General features: G+C 54.0%; 1 protein-coding gene across 6 annotated transcripts in view; it reads left to right on the top strand.

Moving 5' to 3' along the window:
- The first annotated feature begins 942 nt into the window (after positions 1-942).
- The window catches only part of Gabra4 (gamma-aminobutyric acid type A receptor alpha4 subunit), a 92,171-nt gene continuing 91,372 nt past the window's right edge, over positions 943-1,741 (top strand). For 3 of the 6 annotated variants that reach the window (XM_023705994.1, XM_023705992.1, XM_023705995.1), the window contains exon 1: positions 1,393-1,478. In XM_023705994.1, the coding sequence (XP_023561762.1) occupies positions 1,393-1,478 (86 nt within the window). Of the gene's footprint in view, positions 1,479-1,741 lie in introns of all 6 variants that reach the window. The other 3 variants (XM_004645659.1, XM_023705993.1, XM_004645658.1) reach the window with 2 other exon arrangements.

Raw genomic sequence — 1,741 nt, 5'->3', positions numbered from 1 at the left:
CAAAACCTTGAAACTTCTCCAGGTAATATTTCCATGCAAGAGCAGTCAAGTACTCGTCAACATCTGAACAAATCATTAAAGCTTTAAACAGAACAGAGTAATTGGTGTCCAGTTATAGGGACCTAGAATTATGGAAATGACTTCTATCACTAGCCCATTCTATGAAAATTTTCACATGCTTAAGTATTCATAGGAAAGACACTCCACCTATGGAAGCTAATGCTTAAGGTTTAGAAACTTCTGTGGGAAGTACTTACCTTGAATCTATGAAACCGTGCAAGCAGAGTGTGAAGTCTTCCTTTTGAGTCATGAGTAGAGATTTCTCCTTCCATTTTAATCTATGCATTTCTCCCCCACTCTCACATTTTCTGTCTTCCCTCTTCCTCCTTGGTCTGTGTCCAGCCATTCTCTCCCTCCATCGGTGGCTTCAGAGTCAGACAACTGCATTTTGAAAAAGAAGTGGGTTTCAAGAAGGGAAAGTGGTTTTGACTCGAGGTATGGCATCTTCATCTCTTTCATCCCCTCCAGAAAAGGATGGAGCAGCAAAGTGCAGGGCGGGCGTTCCCTGGGTGCGGGTGGGTAGAGGAAGAAATTTGGCATCTTTAAGGCAATAGCTTGGCAAACGCCCGATTGCAGCGCAGGGTTGGGGCTCACTTTCTAACAGTTTGGCCACAGTCCTCCTAGGGAGTTGTAACCCCTATAACGGAGAGGAAGCTCATCCATGTTGCAAAGCGCCCCCCATCTCTTAGCAACTGAGGGAGAGGGTTTCAGACTTGACTTAAGATCCTCACCACTGCCCACCCCCTATGCCCAGAGATCTTGCCCTACCCTTTCTCCGTGAACAGCCCTGACAATGGGTACAAACAGGTTCTGACACAACCCAACCAGAGAACTCTGATGGAGAAATCCGGAAGGGAGGGGCTCAAGAGGGAGACCGGGAAGCCTAGCGCTGCAGTGGCAGGGGACCTCTTTGGGGTTGGGGGCTGTGACGTGGAGGAGGGACGAAGGATTCAGGTCCTGGTGCCCAGAGTTACAGGTTGGAAGAAACTTGTCCAGCTTTGAGGCGCAGGCGCGCCGGAGTTAACTCCAAACCCTCACCGGTGCGGGCACGAAAGGGTGCGGAGCAGTATACAGAGCTCTACATACACACAGAACGCAGAGCGAGAAAAGGAGGGGGCGAGGGAAGGCAGGTTCCGCCTCCCCTGGCCCGCGTGCACACACACGCCCACCGCAGTTCGGGCTGTCGGAGCGCGGGCGAGTGTGAGCGCGGGCGAGTGTGAGCGCGAGTGTGCGCACGCCGCGGGAGCCACTCTGCCCTCACCTCGCACCCTGCTCAGGGCATCTTGAGAGCCTGGAACCGTGAACAGGCTTAAAGTATGGCATGTTGCAAAGATGGTTTCTGCCAAGAAGGTACCCGCGATCGCGCTGTGCCTCGGGGTCAGTTTCGCCCTCCTGCGCGTTCTGTGCCAGGCGGCTTGGTGAGTTCTCCGGGGTCCTGGGGGCGTAGGGAAGGTGGAGAAGTGGCCAGCTCCCGCCCCCTCTGACCACTCATCCCTCCTGGAGCGAAGCAGACCTTCCCGTTTTCATTATTACATTGTGGGCTGAAGCCAAGGTTTGCTGTGACCGTGTAGAGCACAACACGCCTGTGGGTACTGGGGTGCATGCTGACCGACTTGGGGATGCGCTTTTCGGGACCATTTTGGTGTGTCCCTTGCCCCCCCCCCCCCCCCCCCCCCAATAA

The sequence above is a fragment of the Octodon degus genome, unplaced genomic scaffold (assembly GCF_000260255.1).
Source record: "Octodon degus isolate 3935 unplaced genomic scaffold, OctDeg1.0 scaffold00235, whole genome shotgun sequence".
NCBI classification, from domain to species: domain Eukaryota; kingdom Metazoa; phylum Chordata; class Mammalia; order Rodentia; family Octodontidae; genus Octodon; species Octodon degus.
The sequence above is the reverse complement of the archived record's forward strand: the minus strand, read 5'-3'. Positions and strand labels throughout refer to the sequence as shown.